This window comes from Bubalus kerabau, chromosome 20 (genome assembly GCF_029407905.1).
Source record: "Bubalus kerabau isolate K-KA32 ecotype Philippines breed swamp buffalo chromosome 20, PCC_UOA_SB_1v2, whole genome shotgun sequence".
NCBI classification, from domain to species: domain Eukaryota; kingdom Metazoa; phylum Chordata; class Mammalia; order Artiodactyla; family Bovidae; genus Bubalus; species Bubalus kerabau.
In genome coordinates this window covers 46312730-46330626 of record NC_073643.1, presented here as the reverse complement: position 1 = coordinate 46330626, position 17897 = coordinate 46312730, and the positions used below count along the sequence as shown (strand labels likewise).

Here is a 17897-nt window from a genome sequence, read left to right as displayed (position 1 = left end):
ACAAGAACACAAGCGCTCCACCTGCAACTAATTATAGAAACCAAAATTGCACTCTGGCCAGAAGAGGCCAGGTTCACAACCCATCTGCTTTGGTGGATAAAATCACTCTGGTACTTTTTCTCCTGTCAACATAGACTTGCTTCTTAAAATGCTCTGAGGATCTTTTCCATAGGGAATTTTATTAGGCAGTGAATGTTTTGGGGGTGACCACTCCCTCTGCCTTTCCCTCCCAGAGCTTGGTTTCCTTAAGTGCCTTTGGCACAAGTGAGACTAAAATAATCTATTCATTAAAATATTCCAAAATGTTTTCTTTGGTTGATAGTGTGCTGTTGCTATCCCATCACCAAAATAAAGTGATCCAGAGAGAAAACAGAAGATGAAGTCATTTAATTTTCCCAAGGTCTAGCATACAAGAATGTTTATTTTCCTCCCATTAGCCAAGTTTTTCATAAGAAAATCTGGGAATAAAAATCTGTAAAGCTACTAATGCAGTGCATATGGCTGATCCTAGAGCTGACTGCAAGAGATTACTGAAGCAAAAATCAGCTGACATCTGTAACAAAGCTGTATAGTTCACTTCAAATCATTCTCCTACATTCCAGCAAACAAAGAAATCAAGTGTTGGATCTGTGCCATCTCATCTATCTTCAGGACCAAAGGAAGTTTTCACCTACCCACGAAAGAAATTTACGATTGTGGCTTCAATCTAAGTAGGTCATTGCCTAAGTCTGAACCAAAGTTTTTCCACCTTTCTGGAAAGGTAGACAAAAGCTACAATTCTCTGTAGAGCTGAGAGAGATGATTTCAAGACAAGGAAGATGAAATATTTTTTTTCTTCTAAGATTCATTATTCCAAGGTACGCTATGGTGCTAAAAACTAGTTCATATCGCCTAGTTCTAAATCCATGTGGCTATATAAAGTGGGCAAGACACATACAGACACTCACTTCAAATCAGAGTTAAAGTGAAAAAACTTACACACAGATGTGACATATGACTGACTTCTTCATTTCTCAGAGCTCTTGAAACAACTTGCTGCAGCTGCTTTTCAGTCGATAAGTTGTGTCCAACTCTTTGTGGCCCCATCGACTCTAGGCCATCAGGCTCCTCTGTCCGTGGGATTTCCCAGGCAAGAATACTGGGTGGGCTGCCATTTCCTCCTCCAGGGGATCTTCCCGACCCAGGGACTGAACCCAAGTCTCCTGCTGGGGAGGCAGATTCTTTACCAGTGAGCCACCTGGGAAGCCCTCTTGATACGACTCACAAGCCCTTAAAACATTTGGAGAATGAGAGTAAGGACAGTACAATTGGACACCTGTTTTTTTCCTAGAGTATCCTTTGCCCTTCATCTCAATTCCTTTAGAGCATTGCTCCTCTTCCAATGCATGCAGTTCTAACAGGTCATCAGTCACAGTAACCCCTTCTCACATACCTGTCCGTTTCCACCACACACATTCACTAAGTCCTGAAGGAAGAATATAAAAAGGCAGGACTAAAGTCCTTCCATAAATTTTCTAAGTGATAAGTGAAGATACAAGGATCTCTTATCTCTTTGATTGTGACCCACCTCATGAAGGAAAAACTAAGGCTCACATGTAGAGGCAGATACTGAGAACCAGAAACAAAGCGAAGTCCGGCTACAGTTTGAGGCCCTGCATCCAGTCAATTGCAATCTCCAAACCTGAGTCTTCCTGCAATTTCTCTGTGCATGCTGAGTCACTTCAGTCATGTCCAACTCTTGGCAACGCTATGGTCTGTGGCCCACCAGGCTTCTCTGTCCATGGGATTCTCCAGGCAAGAATACTGGAGTGGGTTGCCATTTTCTTCTCCAGCAATTCACTGCAAGAACTAATAAATTTCCATTTTTTGCTTATACAGGCTTGGAGTAGCATTCATGTCACTACTTGGAGTATCGCCCAATACCATTAGTAAGTAGGTTTTTTTCATTCTAATGTGTAAGGTCCTTTAGGGTCTCATTTCACCTCACTGAAATGCACCTATTTTTATGGGTATCCTAAGTAAGTGTTAGTCACTCAGTCATGCCCAACTGTTTGCAACCCCATGGACTGCAGCCCACCAGGCTCCTCTGTCCATGAGATTTTCCAGGCAAGGATACTGGAGTGCGTCACCATTTTCTTCTCCAGGGGATCTTCCCAACCCAGGGATCGAACCCTGCACTGCAGGCAGATTCTTTACCAACTAAGCTACAAGGGAAGCCCAATGGGTATCATGACTGGCGATAATTAGAATGTGTGTGTGTGCTAAGTCATGTCTGACTCTGCGATCCCATCAACTGTAGTCCTCCAGGCTCCTCTAGCCACAGAATTTTCCCAGTGCAAGCCCCAAAAATTAGAATAATAGTTATCAACTCCAATTTTCTATGTTTTACCAAGTAGAAAGGTACTGAGCTACAAGTAATAGGATACCCAACCAGCAGTGACTTAAACAACTAGGGGTTATTTTCTCACATGACTAGAAGTCTGGAGGCAGGCCACTGCTGCTGCTGGTGCAACTGCTGAGAGACGGCAGGACATATGTCTCCACGCTTTTCTCATCCTTCCCTCCATGGTTACTAACAGGCAACATATTGACACTCAAGACAGAAAGAAGGAGAAAGGAGCATTGCTGGTGACATTTACTAATTTATCAGGAAAACACAAGTTTTCCCAGAACCTCCCAGATTTCCACTTGGGTTACATTGGCCAGTTACTTGAGGAAGAAGAGGAGAAGTCTGAAGGTGAGCCATTAATCAGACATCATTAGGATATTAGAAGGACTAGCCACTGAAGGAACCTTTGACCACAACAGATGGCTCATCCACTTTACAGTCTCAAACTTTAATGTCCTGATTCTAGAGCTGCTCTTGAAGTAGCCTTTCCCCAAATGTGGCCTTTATACCCTCAGTTTTAGGATTATTTATCACTTCTGACAGATAGTGATATATATATATATATATAAATATACACACACATATATATAGGACAAAACACACACACACGCACACACACACACACACACATATATTCATTCCACTTCCTTTCTGTTTTACAGGGAATATATTTCCCTGATCCCCTGACTTTGGGCTTGGCCACATAACATGCATTAGGCAACAGAATATTAGTGGACATGATGCAAATAGAGGCTTTAAAATGTATCTATGTGATTTGGCTGGACACTCGCCATCTGTGATCCATCATGAGAGGATAAAAGACCTGGTAGCTGCTTGTTCCCTCAGAGAAGGCAATGGCACCCCACTCTAGCACTCTTGCCTGGAAAATCCCATGGACAGAGGAACCTGGTGGGCCGCAGTCCATGGGGTCGCTAAGAGTTGAACTCGACTGAGTGACTTCACTTTCACTTTTCACTTTCATGCATTGGAGAAGGAAATGGCAACCCACTCCAGTGTTCTTGCCTGGAGAATCCCAGGGATGGGGGAGCCTGGTGGGCTGCTGTCTATGGGGTTGCACAGAGTTGGACACGACTGAAGCGATTTAGCAGCAGCTTCCAAAGAGAATGTGGAAACACGCAGAACATACCTGAACCCCACTTTCAGCCTAGAACCTGGTGCTCAGAGTTTGGACCTGCCCAACTAAGTTTCAGTCAATCTGTAGATATATAAGGGAGAGGTAAATGCTTTTCTCTTTAAGCTAGTAAGTTTGGGGATGGCTTGTTAGACATGGCTTATTACTGCAGCACTAACTGCCTAACACAGTTTTAAGGTAAGTTTCATCGTCAAGTAAGTTTCGGAAATTGCTAGGTTAAGCAAGTTTAATAAATATTTTTAACTGCATGAGTCAGAGCATTTCACATGCTGGTATGTTGTATTAATTAGTCTGCTAGGGCTGCCAAAACAAAGTACCAGAAACTAGGTGGTTCAAACAACAGAAATATATTGTCTCACAATTCTGGAGGCTAGAAGTTCAAGATTAAGGTGTCAGCAGGTCTATTCCTTCTGAGGACTGGGAAGGAAGGACCTGTTGCAGGCCTATCTCTTTGGCTTCTTCACCCTGTCTCTCCCCATGGTCTTCTCTCTCTGCATGTCTATGTCTGTGTCCAAATTTCCCCTTTCAGTAAGGATACCAGTCATATTGGACTAGACCCTCCTTATGACCTCACTTTAACTTGATTATCTCTGTAAAGACCTTATAAAGTCACATTCTGAGGCCTTGGGGATTAAGACTCCAACATATCTTTTCTCAGGGTGGGACACAATCCAATCCAAAACACACAGCATTATGAATTTCTAGGAGAGGAGTATCTCCTATGTTGTGTCTTAAGCATATTTGGCCAGAAAATTCCCTTTGGAAAGTGTAATTTCCCTTGACATACTTTGGAAACTGGGCTTTGGGGATCCATGGATTTCAGAATAATAGAAAGAGGACATAGGGATAAGACAAGTCTCAGGAGTGAATATATTTAAGTCCCACCCACAAAACTGATGGGACCCTACTCTCCAGGAATAAGCCCTTGATCTCACAAACATGCAGTATTCCAGGTGACTGCAGCTGCATTTAGCTGTCAATGGCCACCCCTTCACAATGCAGCTGTTTCACCACCTTCCTAGCAGGAGATAGAGTTAATTCCATCACCCACTTCCAACTGGTACAACTCTTTGTATCCGGACACTCACAGTGAAATGAATATTTAGAACAGAGTTGAATGACCTCTGTTGAGATGGCCCTGCAGTTATATAAATAAAAGAAAAAATAATAATAAAAGAAACACGGAAATGTGATCAATCTCGACCTTTTCAAGTTACAGGCTCAAAATGAGAATCAATAAATCATATGTGAAACTAGCTTAAAATCTCATCAGAAACCCATATTAATATTGATTGAGAGTAGATCACTTTCTTTTGTGTTAAGCCAGAAATAGAAATTATCACATAACCACCACTTAAAAGCCATAACATTCCCCAGACAGGTTTACTTACACTTCTTAGGTTACATTTCCCAATGACCTTGTCCCATTTCGGCACACATGAGATGGGTAAATATTAGATCTAGTACAATCTCCCAGGGTCTGATGCTATTTATATTCATGCAGATCCTTGACTAGCCATGCAAAAATTAGAAAAATGTCTAAAAATCATTTTATGAATAACTAGTTTGGAAAAATAATCCATTAAAAATACAAAGTTAATAATAGCATAAAAAATTCAGGTATATAAAAAACCAATAACTTAAATGCACAAAACTACAAGATGTAAGTCCTTATGAACTTTCTGAAATGTATTCTCTACCACGTTTTCTCTCTCCCATCTCAATCACACAGGTAAATAGAATGGAGTTGTAAAGAAAAGGCAACTATATAATCTTACAGAAAAAAAAAAATGGGTCACTTAACTTCCCCATACATAGCTGCATTCTCAATATCCACTCTAACCCCACAGGCCATTAAAAATCAAAAAGGGGCTATCTCAAGTGGCAGCCTAACATTCATTATAAATCCTTTCTCCTCACTTCTACCCAAACCACTCTATAGGTGTGACAATGAGAGCATGAGGCTCCACCTCACTCTTCCTCCATTCAAGAAAATACATCATGAAGCAAAAAGCACAAGTGATAGCATAAGGATAACTTTGTATCCATGCACTCTAGTTTCAATAAACAAACCAAAGATTCCAAATGTCAGTACTGCAACTCTTAGTATCTCAACTGTATTTCTATACATGCCGATCTGTGCCTGAGACATAGGGCCTTGGAGAGAATCAAGGAAGTATGAATGGAAAGAGAGTCTGGGGTGAAACATCCTTCCAGAAACCTGAGTGTCTATACTTCACTCATAAGATATTTGGTTACAGCCCCTGTCCGGTGGCTTTAAGGTCTGTACTTTCTTCAATACAGACAGTGTGTTCAACATACTCCCTTAGATCTGGAGTTGGGTTCGGCTTCCGTGACAGAACCACAAAAACCTTAGAACACACTGTGAAGGAGGTGATGAATGGGAGCCTTCTGTAATAACTGCATGAGGGTAAAAGGTCTATGCTGGTGTTCATTAAATTCACAGAACTATAACTTTAATATACAAGAGCATTCAAGTTTCCGCACCGCCACCTATAATGGACCTACTTCCTATTTCTATGCACATAGCACAATTCAAATCATTTTCAATCACCTGAATTTAGGTTAGTAAAATGCTACTTATCCAAACACCGTGTGATAGAACTACATTTGTAGATGCAGTTTCTGATCGTTGTAGATAAAAAACACTTGATTGTGGTTTTTTATCTCTTTTACATTCTTTTCTTCCATATAGAAAAAGGTCCTGTGATTTTTTTCCTCTAAAGGGAAAATATAATAAATCATGGGAAATAGTGAGTGGTAGAAAACCTAAATAGCCAATTGTGGAAAAAAAGAAATAAATTCCTAATTAACAATAAAATCCTAATTAAACTAAATTACATTCTGAATTATTCTATCAAAACTATTCACTTTTTTCATCTAAGTATGATCTTTCTATTACAGTAGGATTCTATTCACAGCTCAGTGATCCTAGAAGGAGGTAGTAAGCATAAATTACGATCTTAGATGTTGGCATAAAAGAGGCTAAAGCCTTAAGTCACTCAGTCCAGCTCAGTCACTTACCAGCTGTGTGAACTTGGGCAAGCTGCTTATTCTCTCTACATTTATTTTTAACCTGTAAAATGAAAAAAAGTCTAGCATCTACCTCAAATGACTAATGCAAACATTAAACATGATAATGTACACAAAGCTCTAAGCACAATGCCTAGTACATAGTGAGCTCCCAAAAGAAGTCTACTGGCTGCAGTAGCAGCAATAATAGAAACAGAAGCAAAGGCAGAAGTCTGGACTGTTCTCCAAACTTCATTTCATCTAGCTCCACTTTTTGAGAAACATAAAAACAGCACTGGTGAACATTTTTAGTGTCCCCTCATATCTGACTCTTCTCTCCTTCCTGGAAAAGAGGACTACACCTCACAGTCCCTCGTATTTGTGTCACTTCCAGCCCAAGGAACTGAGGAGCCAATGTGCCAACTCCAGGCACTCTCTTCCTCTGCTGTAGCAATTCCTGAAACCGTGTGCCAAGATGCAGAAAACCTGGATCCTGAGTCACTGCCTGGAGGAGAGCTGCCCTGAAGAGTCACTTGACCTGCTTCATAGTTCAGGTAAATAAGAAATAAACCTCTGATGTGTTAAGTCACTGAGATTTGAGGTCTATTGAGCACTGCAGCAGGATCTACCCTATTCTGAGCAACAGGTATTCATATACCCCTAAAAGGGATCCTGATATACTTCAAGGGGGTTGGGGGGAGATGTTCAATTTTTTTTAATAACTTGCTTTTTGTCAATCTTTATATTCTTTATTTTGTAACACTACCTAATATTGCAAGTAATTTTCAAAATCTCTATGCTTATCCCCCCTTTTATATTTTTAATCTAAAAAAAGAAAGCAAGAGGGAGGGGACACATGTATACCTATGGCTGATTCATGTGATATATGGCTGAAGCCAACACAATATTGTAAAACAATTATTCTCCAATTAAAAATAAATAAAATTTTTAAAACAAAATAATTATAGTTTGCTAACAGGTTAATCGGAGAAGGCAATGGCAACCCACTCCAGGACTCTCGCCTGGAAAATCCCATGGACGGAGGAGCCTGGTGGGCTGCAGTCCATGGGGTCGCTAAGAGTCGGACACGACTGAGCAACTTCACTTTCACTTTTCACATTTATGCATTGGAGCAGGAAATGGCAAGCCACTCCAGTGTTCTTGCCTGGAGAATCCCAGGGACTGTGGAGCCTGATGGGCTGCCCGTGTATGGGGTGGCACAGAGTCGGACATGACTGAAGTGACTTAGCAGCAACAGGTTAATACTGGGGCTTTCACTGGGTCATATGTTGCATAGTCATATGCCACCCACAGAAACCATGGTAACATGTAATCATATTAGGTCCCAGAACAAGGAAAAAGTAATAGGAGCACCCTCAAATATTCACTTGTTTCTGGCTTAAGGCAAAATGGAACAGTTAAGTGGGATTGTGGATATTACCTGCTTTAAACTGAACCATGCCTTACAAAATAGACAAGGAGCTTAAAATATTTTTAGTAAAAACAAAAAGGTTTTGTGTGTCATTAAAATTTACTTTAATAAATAATTTTATTTTGTCTCTTCTATGCTAATTCTTTGCAAATGTTATAAAGACACATAACATATTAGCACAGTAGCACATCGTGTCATTAATAAATATACATATGTGTATAAGTAGGTAATCTGTGCTCAAAAAACTTAATGATAAAATCATAAGAAAAAAGTAATTTTGGAGATAACAGCTTATAAAATGGATTCCATACCTTTTGTCACTTCTTGCATCATTCCTAAATCGCTTTAACCTTTTTCCAAACCAACTAAAAAAGGGAGAAAATCAGTACAGACCTGGGGAAATGCACATAGTAGTAACAGAACTTCATATACCAGCAAAGTCATAAAAAAAAAAAGCAGAAATGATAGTGAAGGGCACTGATTTGATTTAGGAATGAAGAACAAAGCTTTCTGTTCCAACTGAAAATCACATTTCCACATCTGAAAACCAGCAGAGGCTCTGTCAGATAATCAAAGGGATAAGAAGACTGCTTTCCACACACAGAACGAGAATGAAGAGCAGATTCTCAAACAGATCAGAAATGTTTCTATGAACACTTGGACTCCAATGGCGTAGCAGGCAAGGAAACGTATAGGAGGTCAGCAGATGATCCCCAGAAAGGCAGAGAGCTTCATTAGGCCAGCATCAAGACCAAGTATCAGAGAAGCACTAGTTTAGCCAAGTTAGAATTATCTTCAACTTCTACAGAAAGTTAAATGACATTTGAGATTTTTTTCCAGCCAAATGGCACAACACTCTACTCCCCATCTCTTAGCATTTATTTCATTGGTAATAAGAGGTGAGGCTGGGACTTAATCCCAGGCATGTATTACTCCTGAGCCCCTGTGAACAGCAGCATATACATGAGCCTCACAGTATAGATTTCCCAGGTGGCACTAGTGATAAAGAACACGCCAGCCAATGCGGGAGACCTAAGAGACAATGGTTCAATTCCTGGGTGGGGAAGATCCCCTGGAGGAGGGCATAGCAACCCACTCCAGTATTCTTGCCTGGAGAATCCAATGGACAGAGGATCCTGGCAGTTCACTGGATTGCACAGAATCGAACACAACTGAAGCAACTTAGCATGCACAGTGTAGGTAGGATTTGAAAATGGAAACTAGCTGGGACTGAATAGACAGAGGCAGGGAGAGGGGGTGCTGAGAAGGCCACTAATGGAAGGGAACAGAAAGGAATGGAAGTGAGAAATCTTGAGTATGTTCAGGAATTCCCTAGTGGTAGTGTAGGGAGCAACAAATTCTGGAAAATTCTTCAAGAGATAGAATACCAGACCACCTGAACTGCCTCTTGAGAAATCTGTATGCAGGTCAGGAAGCAACAGTTAGAACTGGACATGAACAACAGACTGGTTCCAAATAGGAAAAGGAGTACATCAAGGCTGTATATTGTCACCCTGCTTATTTAACTTATTTGCAGAGTACATCATGAGAAATGTTGGGCTGGATAAAGCACAAGCTGGAATCAAGATTGCCAGGAGAAATATCAATAACCTCAGATGACACCACCCTTATGGCAGAAAGTGAAGAAGAACTAAAGAGCCTTTTGATGAAAGTGAAAGAAGAGGGTGAAAAAGTTGGCTTAAAACTCAACATTCAGAAAACTAAGATCATGGCATCTGGTCCCATCACTTCATGGCAAATAGATGGGGAAACAGTGACAGACTTTCCTTTCTTGGGCTCCAAAATCACTGCAGATGGTGACTGCAGCCATGAAATTGAAAGACTTGCTTGCTCCTTGGAAGAAAAGCTTAGACATAATATTAAAAAGCAGAGACGTTATTTTGCCAACAAAGGTCCATCTAGTCAAAGCTATGGTTTTTCCAGTAGTCATGTATGGATGTGAGAGTTGGACCATAAAGAAAGCTGAGTGCCGAAGAATTGATGCTTTTGAACTGTGTTGTTGAAGACTCTTGAGAGTCCCTTGGACAGCAAGGAGATCCAACCAGTCCATCCTAAAGGAAATCAGTCCTGAATATTCATTGTAAGGACTGGTGCTGAAGTTGAAACTCTAATACTTTGGCCACCTGATGCGAAGAACTGACTCATTTGAAAAGACCCTGATGCTGGGAAATATTGAAGGCAGGAGAAAAAGGGGACGACAGAGGATGAGATGGTTGGATGGCATCACCGACTCAATGGACATGAGTTTGAGTAAACTCCAGGAGTTAGTGATGGACAGGGAGGCCTGGCATGCTGCAATCCAGGGGGTTGCAAATAGTCATACATGACTGAGCGACTGAACTGAATTGAAGTGAGTGTAGCGAGCACAGATGTAGAAGGAGGTGGTATGAGATAAGACTACAAAGGCAGGCTTAGACATTCCAGGAAAAGGTGCTATAGGCTTAGTCAGAGGTATACTTCATTCTGGAGGCAACGAGTAATTATTGACAGCTTTAAAGCAGGGGAATGGCGTAACTACAAGTAGACACTGGGAAAACTAATCTTGCTATGACATGGATGATGGACCAAAAAAGAGTAAGAATGTGCCCTGCACGTAGTTAGATGCTCAATTAGTACTGAATGGATAAAAGTAGAAAAACTAGATTAAAATTTATCATGTTTCTCTAACATAATATCAAATCCATCCTATCCAATCCCATTTAATATTTTTCAGTTTGCTATTTAGTGAACCAACTTCCCTCATTCTAGAAGGAAATAATGTTGCTGGTGCATCAAAAAAAAAAAAAAAAAAATCAATTCACCAGTCAGATGTAGCCTTCTAAATGTTGTTTTTAAAGTGTATACTCTTCTTCTATTCAGGGGGAAGCACATCTGAGCTGCTTTTGGGACTACTGAAAAAGAAAACAAAATTAACCAAGTATAAAAGTTAGCCATTGAGGTGTGGTTCCCCTTCTTCTGCAACAATGTGAAAGGGTTATTGGCAAATAAGCAGATCACAAGCTGTAACTTTATCTTTCCTATACCCTTTTGTGCTCTTCACATCAAACATGTACTAAGCCATAGGTTTCTTGATGATGCCAAACTTCCCCCTGTACAGGCCGTGGTACCATCTGCAAAGCATCAACTACTCAGTGAGAAACCAAGGCTGAAAACATTGACATGAGTCATAACCTACCTGATTTTCTTCATGGGAAACCCTCATCTGCTCCTTAAGAACAGACATCCGAGCTGCCTCTTCTTTCCTCAAGACTCTCTCCTTCTTGAGCTCAGGACTCCAGAAGGTCTTGATACTGTTCATGGAAGATCCCAACTTGCTATCCTTGATGTCGAGCTCTTTTCGTAGGAGGTCATTCTCTCTCTGAAGTTCCTTGAGCTGGGCCTGAAGGTCTAACATGGTGCTATCTCTTACCTGCCTCAACATGGAGGGGACCTGGTGGTGGTGGTGATGGGATGAGCTGGTCAGACCGCCATGTTGATCCGTGTATGAAAGGACATCTGTGTGGGAAAGTCCAGCAGAGGCAATATTGGGACTGCTCCCCATAGCTGTGACTCGGCCTCCATATACAGCTCGATTTGTGGCCCTTCCCAGAGTCATAGTGCCCTTTGGGTAAGTTGTTGAAGCCACCCCCTCATGATCGCTCAGATACATGGGTCCAGATGTAGCATAGGCTGCATTAAGGGACTGGATATTCTCCATGGACAGAGTCTTGCCTGTTCCTCCACCTCCCCCACTACTTGTTCTTCGGTGGCCCAGACGAGGAGACCGTGGCAAACGAGGTGATCTGGAAGGGCTACCTTCCAGATTGGTGATTGTTCTTGCACTTCCATACATTTTTCTTTTCTTATGAGGCGCTACAGAAGAGAAGGAATGCTATATTAAGTTGGAGATTAAGCCAATGTTTCCACCGTTGGCCAGAATTTTCACCACATTCTTTTCATAGTCTGTACTGGAAAATGCATCCAAACAGAGATCTGAAAAATGAGGGAAAAAAAATAATCAAAAATAAATTTATTTAGAACTCTGACCATTAACAGCATTATATTTCAAAAATGTGTGTGTGTACATATAGATGATAGATTGATGATAAGAATGATAGATAATAGTCAAACCCATGCTTATTTAAAAATAGCAATGACCCCAAACTTTACTAAGTACTTGTAAACATTTTGTAGATTTCCCCCATCATGCACCCAAGCAAGGTCAAAAGTTCTTAGAGCAAAAAAGAAGCTCATTTTTCCTTAGGAAAATGAAACTTTGCATTTTGGTCTGTGCTAAGTGATAGTTGGGGCCTCCAGAAAAATCACCCTCGAATTCTGTATCATAGAGATCTTAACTATAAAATACTCCATCTGAGGCACAAGACCCTCATATACAAGTGGCCTGACAGTGACTCTGATATCTTGTTTCCAAGAATGTCATCTAATAGTCAGACAGGTTGTCACCTCCCTTCCTGTACCCATTGCAGACATCACTAATCCATCACAATCTTCTTTCCCACTAAATTCAGAACTCTTATCAACACAACATTCTAAACAGTTTACCAACCAACTGATACAGACACATGAGTTGGAATGTATTGGCCATCTTGAAGTTAGAAGAAAAGAGGTGACCCAAATGAGAGGAGAAAGACTGGCTGAATGGATACAAAAACAAGACCCCTACATATGTTGTCTACAAGAGACCCACCTCAAAACAGGGGACACATACAGACTGAAAGTGAAGGGCTGGAAAAAGATTTTCCATGCAAATAGGGACCAAAAGAAAGCAGGAGTAGCAATACTCATATCAGATAAAATAGACTTTAAAACAAAGGCTGTGAAAAGAGACAAAGAAGGTCACTACATAATGATCAAAGGATCAATCCAAGAAGAAGCTATAACAATTATAAATATATATGCACCCAACACGGGAGCACCACAGTATGGAAGACAAATGCTAACAAGTATGAAAGGAGAAATTAACAATAACACAATAATAGTGGGAGACTTTAATACCCCACTCACACCTATGGATAGATCAACTAAACAGAAAATTAACAAGGAAACACAAACTTTAAACGATACAATAGACCAGTTAGACGTAATTGATATCTATAGGACGTTTCATCCCAAAACAATGAATTTCACCTTTTTCTCAAGCGCACATGGAACCTTCTCCAGGATAGATCACATCCTGGGCCATAAAGCTAGCATTGGTAAATTCAAAAAAATAGAAATCATTCCAAGCATCTTTTCTGACCACAATGCAGTAACATTAGATCTCAATTACAGGAGAAAAACTATTTAAAAATCCAACATATGGAGGCTGAACAACACACTGCTGAATAACCAACAAATCACAGAAGAAATCAAAAAAGAAATCAAAATTTGCATAGAAACGAATGAAAATGAAAACACAACAACCCAAAACCTGTGAGACACGGTAAAAGCAGTCCTAAGGGGAAAGTTCATAGCAATACAGGCACACTTCAAGAAACAAGAAAAAAGTCAAATAAATAACCTAACTCTACACCTAAAGCAACTAGAAAAGGAAGAAATGAAGAACCCCAGGGTTAGTAGAAGGAAAGAAATCTTAAAAATTAGAGCAGAAATAAATGCAAAAGAAACAAAAGAGACCACAGCAAAAATCAACAAAACCAAAAGCTGGTTCTTTGAAAGGATAAATAAAATTGACAAACCATTAGCCAGACTCATCAAGAAACAAAGGGAGAAAAATCAAATCCATAAAATTAGAAATGAAAATGGAGAGATCACAACAGACAACACAGAAATACAAAGGATCATAAGAGAGTACTATCAACAATTATATGCCAATAAAATGGACAACGTGGAAGAAATGGACAAATTCTTAGAAAAGTACAACTTTCCAAAACTCGACCAGGAAGAAATAGAAAATCTTAACAGACCCATCACAAGCACAGAAATTGAAACTGTAATCAAAAATCTTCCAGCAAACAAAAGCCCAGGTCCAGACAGCTTCACAGCTGAATTCTACCAAAAATTTAGAGAAGAGCTAACACCTATCCTGCTCAAACTCTTCCAGAAAATTGCAGAGGAAGGTAAACTTCCAAACTCATTCTATGAGGCCACCATCACCCTAATACCAAAACCTGACAAAGATCCCACAAAAAAAGAAAACTACAGGCCAGTATCACTGATGAACATAGATGCAAAAATCCTTAACAAAATTCTAGCAATCAGAATCCAATAACACATTAAAAAGATCATACACCATGACCAAGTGGGCTTTATCCCAGGGATGCAAGGATTCTTCAATATCTGCAAATCAATCCATGTAATACACCACATTAACAAATTGAAAAATAAAAACCATATGATTATCTCAATAGATGCAGAGAAAGCCTTTGACAAAATTCAACATCCATTGATGATAAAAACTCTCCAGAAAACAGGAATAGAAGGAACATACCTCAACATAATAAAAGCTATATATGACAAACCCACAGCAAACATTATCCTCAATAGTGAAAAATTGAAAGCATTTCCTCTAAAGTCAGGAACAAGACAAGGGTGCCCACTTTCACCATTACTATTCAACATAGTTTTGGAAGTTTTGGCCACAGCAATCAGAGCAGAAAAAGAAATAAAAGGAATCCAAATTGGAAAAGAAGAAGTAAAACTCTCACTATTTACAGATGACATGATCCTCTACATAGAAAACCCTAAAGACTCCACCAGAAAATTACTAGAACTATTCAATGACTATAGTAAAGTTGCAGGATATAAAATCAACACACAGAAATCCCTTGCATTCCTATACACTAATAATGAGAAAACAGAAAGAGAAATTAAGGAAACAATTCCATTCACCATTGCAACAGAAAGAATAAAATACTTAGGAATATATCTACCTAAAGAAACTAAAGACCTATATATAGAAAACTATAAAACACTGGTGAAAGAAATCAAAGAGGACACTAATTGATGGAGAAATATACCATGTTCATGAATTGGAAGAATCAATATAGTGAAAATGAGTATACTACCCAAAGCAATTTATAGATTCAATGCAATCCCTATCAAGCTACCAACGGCATTCTTCACAGAGCTAGAACAAATAATTTCACAATTTGTATGGATATACAAAAAACCTCGAATAGCCAAAGCTATCTTGAGAAAGAAGAATGGAACTGGAGAGGAATCAACCTGCCTGACTTCAGGCTCTACTACAAAGCCACAGTTATCAAGACAGTATGGTACTGGCACAAAGACAGAAATATTGATCAATGGAACAAAATAGAAAGCCCAGAGATAAATCCACGCACATATGGACACCTTTTCTTTGACAAAGGAGGCAAGAATATACAATGGGTTAAAGACAATCTCTTTAACAAGTGGTGCTGGGAAATCTGGTCAACCACTTGTAAAAGAATGAAACTAGAACACTTTCTAACACCATACACAAAAATAAACTCAAAATGGATTAAAGATCTAAATGTAAGACCAGAAACTATAAAACTCCTAGAGGAGAACATAGGCAAAACACTCTCTGACATACATCACAGCAGGATCCTCTATGACCCACCTCCCAGAATATTGGAAATAAAAGCAAAAATAAACAAATGGGACCTAATTAGCCTTAAAAGCTTCTGCACATCAAAGGAAACTATTATCAAGGTGAAAAGACAGCCTTCAGAATGGGAGAAAATAATAGCAAATGAAGCAACTGACAAACAACTAATCTCAAAAATATACAAGCAACTCCTACAGCTCAACTCCAGAAAAATAAATGACCCAATCAAAAAATGGGCCAAAGAACTAAATAGACATTTCTCTAAAGAAGACATACAGATGGCTAACAAACACATGAAAAGATGCTCAACATCACTCATTATCAGAGAAATGCAAATCAAAACCACTATGAGGTACCATTTCACACCAGTCAGAATGGCTGCGATCCAAAAGTCTACAAGTAATAAATGCTGGAGAGGGTGTGGAGAAAAGGGAACCCTCGTCCACTGTTGGTGGGAATGCAAACTAGTACAGCCACTATGGAGAACAGTGTGGAGATTCCTTAAAAAACTGGAAATAGAACCACCTTATGATCCAGCAATCCCACTGCTGGGCATACACACTGAGGAAACCAGAAGGGAAAGAGACACGTGTACCCCAATGTTCATTGCAGCACTGTTTATAATAGCCAGGACATGGAAGCAACCTAGATGTCCATCAGCAGATGAATGGATAAGAAAGCAGTGGTACATATACACAATGGAGTATTACTCAGCCATTAAAAAGAATACATTTGAATCAGTTCTAATGAGGTGGATGAAACTGGAGCCTATTATACAGAGTGAAGTAAGCCAGAAAGAAAAACACCAATACAGTATACTAACGCATACATATGGAATTTAGAAAGATGGTAACAATAACCCTGTGTACGAGACAGCAAAAGAGATACTGATGTATAGAACAGTCTTATGGACTCTGTGGGAGAGGGAGAGGGTGGGAAGATTTGGGAGAATGGCATTGAAACATGTAAAATATCATGTATGAAACGAGTTGCCAGTCCAGGTTCGATGCACTATACTGGATGCTTGGGGCTAGTGCACTGGGATGACCCAGAGGGATGGTATGAGGAGGGAGTAGGGAGGAGGGTTCAGGGTGGGGAACACATGTATACCTGTGGCGATTCATTTTGATATTTGGCAAAACTAATACAATTATGTAAAGTTTTAAAAATAAAATAAAATTAAAAAAAAAAAGAAGAAGAAGAAAAGAGGTGGCTCAAACCAACAAGTCTCCTATACATATATGCCAAATCCTAAACGCTCTCACCAGAGAAGATCACAGTCCCGTCTCTCTCCTGGAGAGATCCCCTGGAGAAGGGAATGGTTACCCACACCAGTATTTTTGCCTGGAGAATTCCTTGGATGGAAGAGCCTGGCAGGCTACAGTCCATGGGTTCACAAAGAGTCCTACATGACTGAGTAACTAACACTTCACTTCACTCCATGGTTATGCAAGTACTTTGGGGCAGATTTATGAAGCCAGGGCTACAAGATTGTGATTATCCTCCAGTGCTAAGATCCAAATGGTCTTAATGGGTGCATCTTGGCTTCCTGTTCTTCCTCTTACGGTATGCTTAGTGTACTTTCTTTTTCTTCAGCTTTTAGACACAGAGACCACAGATTTTTGGAGAGAAGCCAACTGAGGTTCAAATATCCACTCTAACGCTGACAAGCTGAGTGACCGTGGCAAACTGTCTGCTATGTGCTTCCTTTCTCTGATCCATAAAATGTGGGTAAAATTACCTAAATCAGTACTGTAAGAAATATGTAAGATAATGTTTTTAAACACCCAGTTTGATACCTAGCACAGAATAGTCAATAAATAGTTTTTCTTGGTAGTATCAGTGAGACAAGTACATTAATAGCATTATGTTACTGCTGCTGCTGCTGCTAAGTCGCTTCAGTTGTGTCCAACTCTGTGCGACCCCATAGACGGCAGTCCACCAGGCTCCCGTCCCTGGGATTCTCCAGGCAAGAACACTGGAGTGGGTTGCCATTTCCTTCTCCAATGCATGAAAGTGAAAAGTGAAAGAGAAGTCACTCAGTCGTGTCCGACTCCTAGCGACCCCATGGACTGCAGCCCACCAGGCTCCTCCGCCCATGGGATTTTCCCGGCAAGAGTACTGGAGTGGGTCGCCAGTGCCTTCTCTGAATAGCATTATAGAAGTCATCTTTTATTTTACCTGCATATCATTCATTCTCCCTCCACTCCCCACCCCCCACCCCCACTTCCTGGTAATACTCTCCATTTTTCTCAGAGAAATTATTTCCAAATCTCTACCCACAACTCATTAGGTTTAGGTAAGGCTGACTCTCTTCACTCTATCCTGGAGGATG

At 40.1% G+C, this 17897-nt stretch overlaps 1 protein-coding gene across 8 annotated transcripts in view; it reads right to left on the bottom strand.

Annotated features, from left to right (window-relative positions):
* Positions 1-17897, bottom strand: part of ERC2 (ELKS/RAB6-interacting/CAST family member 2) — a 997915-nt gene that overhangs the window by 942188 nt on the left and 37830 nt on the right. For all 8 annotated transcript variants that reach the window (XM_055558162.1, XM_055558161.1, XM_055558164.1 and 5 more), the window contains exon 2: positions 11204-12000. In XM_055558162.1, coding sequence (XP_055414137.1) covers positions 11204-11860 — 657 coding nt within the window. In that variant the 5' untranslated portion in view covers positions 11861-12000. The remainder of the gene's footprint in view (positions 1-11203; positions 12001-17897) is intronic.